Raw genomic sequence first — 1,767 nt, forward strand, 5'->3', positions numbered from 1 at the left:
ATACTGTGGTAGTGTACTGCCGCCTAAGATACTTTAGTATTCCTCCCCTGTAATTCCTCACAGCAAGCAACGCACCTCGAGACCAAGAAACACACCCTTGGTCCTTCACCATCTGAACTGGACGTTGACTGCCTTAGCAACCATACCAGAAAAATTGTACCTGTGCTACACAAGCTGGGATGAATCCATCAAAAAAAAAATGACTCTGCACTTTTAGATAGCAGACCCCTAAAGCTTACTCGCCAACCACGTATCCTGCATGAGAATACCATAACCATAGAGAGAAGTGAACCGGACACGTCCCTGAACTCCTACCTCCTAAGGGGACTATACCTTGCTACCTCTTCGGCATTCCTCCGTTAACTCCCTACACTCTTGTGCTGCCCCTCAAAATGGCCGATTTAATACTCTACCACAGAGTACTCTTCCCATTCGTAATTTTACAAGTCCAGCATAGAGAGCATTCTACACATATGCCCTTGTTTCGTGCCTCGCAATCACTGGTTTATCATTGCAGCAGACCAGACCATGGCTCTTTTCATAAACGCCAAAGACAACCCCAGACCACTACAAAAGCGTAGAGATCCCCTGTTCCACTCCCTCCCACTCTTCCTGCACCAATAACCAACATACCAGACAAACTTACAGAGCAATGCTGTTAAAGCTAAAGTAACTCGTCCAGTACCTACTCCTGCAAGGCCTAACGAAGTTTGTAGCACTGCACCTCCTCTTTAGCAACTTTGCAAACACTGACCAGGGTTAAGAACCCAGTCCGAAAAAGCATAGCTTAAGGAAACTTGCCCGAACTTCAGTTTTAACCATATAGATAGTTGAGCAAGGTGGAATATCTCTTCAGCATCAGCAGTCCCTTGCTTGAATATAACCTGATTTCTCTGGTCCCAAATGCTTCGGACTATAGCAGCCCAGATGCCCTTCCAAATCTGATTTTGTTTAGCATTAAAATGAAGAAGGTAAAAATTCTCGAAGTGGTGAAATAAATCCTTATGTTGGACAAACAAAATGCCTATCCACCTTAAGCATAGGGACCAGACACGCTGCGCACAAACACATTCTACAAATAGATGCTGGTTTGTTTCTTGGTATTCATTGCACATCACACATAAAGGAGAATTTACAAGCACTCCTCTGTTTATCAGATTATCTAATGTTGGCAATCTACCAAGCAATATCCTCCATGCTGTAGTTAGCACTTTGGGTGTTGCTACTGCATGCCACAGAAGGGAGAAGACACTGTGATGGGCATAATTTCCTTGGTTATTCAGAGATGTGTAAGCAGATTTCACAGAAAACTTACCAGCTTGATCCTCCTTCCATATTAGCCTGTCCGTGCTTTCCAGGGACTCAATCTTTCCTGCTATAAGGTTTAACAAATCTTCCTCCATAGGACTTTCCCAACAAAACCTATGTCTTCTCCACCTTAGCCTCCAGATCCATCCTCCCAGTTTCCCACTTCAGCCACCTTCTTTCCTTGATCCAATGAAATAAAAAACAGCCTTGGAAACAAAGTTGAAAGTTTGTTGTTTTCCAACCATGTATCTTCCCAAAATCTAACTTTGTCACCAGCTCCAACTTTCCAAGCAATCGAATTCTGGAACCAGTCATCACCTTCTCCCATTTTGCAGACCTTAGACAGGTCTCTCCACCACCACGAGCAGTAACGATTCGACACTTGAAAACTTCCTCCCGCCAAACAGTACTTGGATGCAAGGATCTCCTTCCATTTCTCTTTTTCATCACTCAACAACC

At 43.9% G+C, this 1,767-nt stretch overlaps 1 protein-coding gene across 1 annotated transcript; it reads right to left on the reverse strand.

The window, feature by feature from the left end:
- Positions 1–497: 497 nt before the first annotated feature.
- LOC150029481 (uncharacterized) lies at positions 498–1,403 on the reverse strand. The gene is made up of 3 exons (XM_090298079.1): positions 1,137–1,403; positions 802–941; positions 498–612 (listed from the first exon to the last, which is right to left on the reverse strand). The coding sequence occupies exons 1-3, from the start codon at positions 1,401–1,403 to the stop codon at positions 498–500; spliced, it is 522 nt and encodes a 173-aa protein (XP_090154205.1).
- Between the last annotated feature and the right edge of the window lie 364 nt (positions 1,404–1,767).

Source organism: Phaseolus vulgaris, chromosome 1, assembly GCF_051622355.1.
Source record: "Phaseolus vulgaris cultivar YP4 chromosome 1, ASM5162235v1, whole genome shotgun sequence".
Classification (NCBI taxonomy): domain Eukaryota; kingdom Viridiplantae; phylum Streptophyta; class Magnoliopsida; order Fabales; family Fabaceae; genus Phaseolus; species Phaseolus vulgaris.

Coding starts and splice junctions, on each gene's coding strand:
- LOC150029481 (XM_090298079.1), bottom strand. CDS start 1,403: ATGGAGGAAGATTTGTTAAACCTTATAGCAGGAAAGATTGAGTCCCTG. Junction 942..1,136: donor TGATAAACAGAGGAGTGCTT/GTAAATTCTCCT, acceptor AAACAAAATCAG/ATTTGGAAGGGCATCTGGGC. Junction 613..801: donor TGGTTAAAACTGAAGTTCGG/GCAAGTTTCCTT, acceptor TTATTGGTGCAG/GAAGAGTGGGAGGGAGTGGA.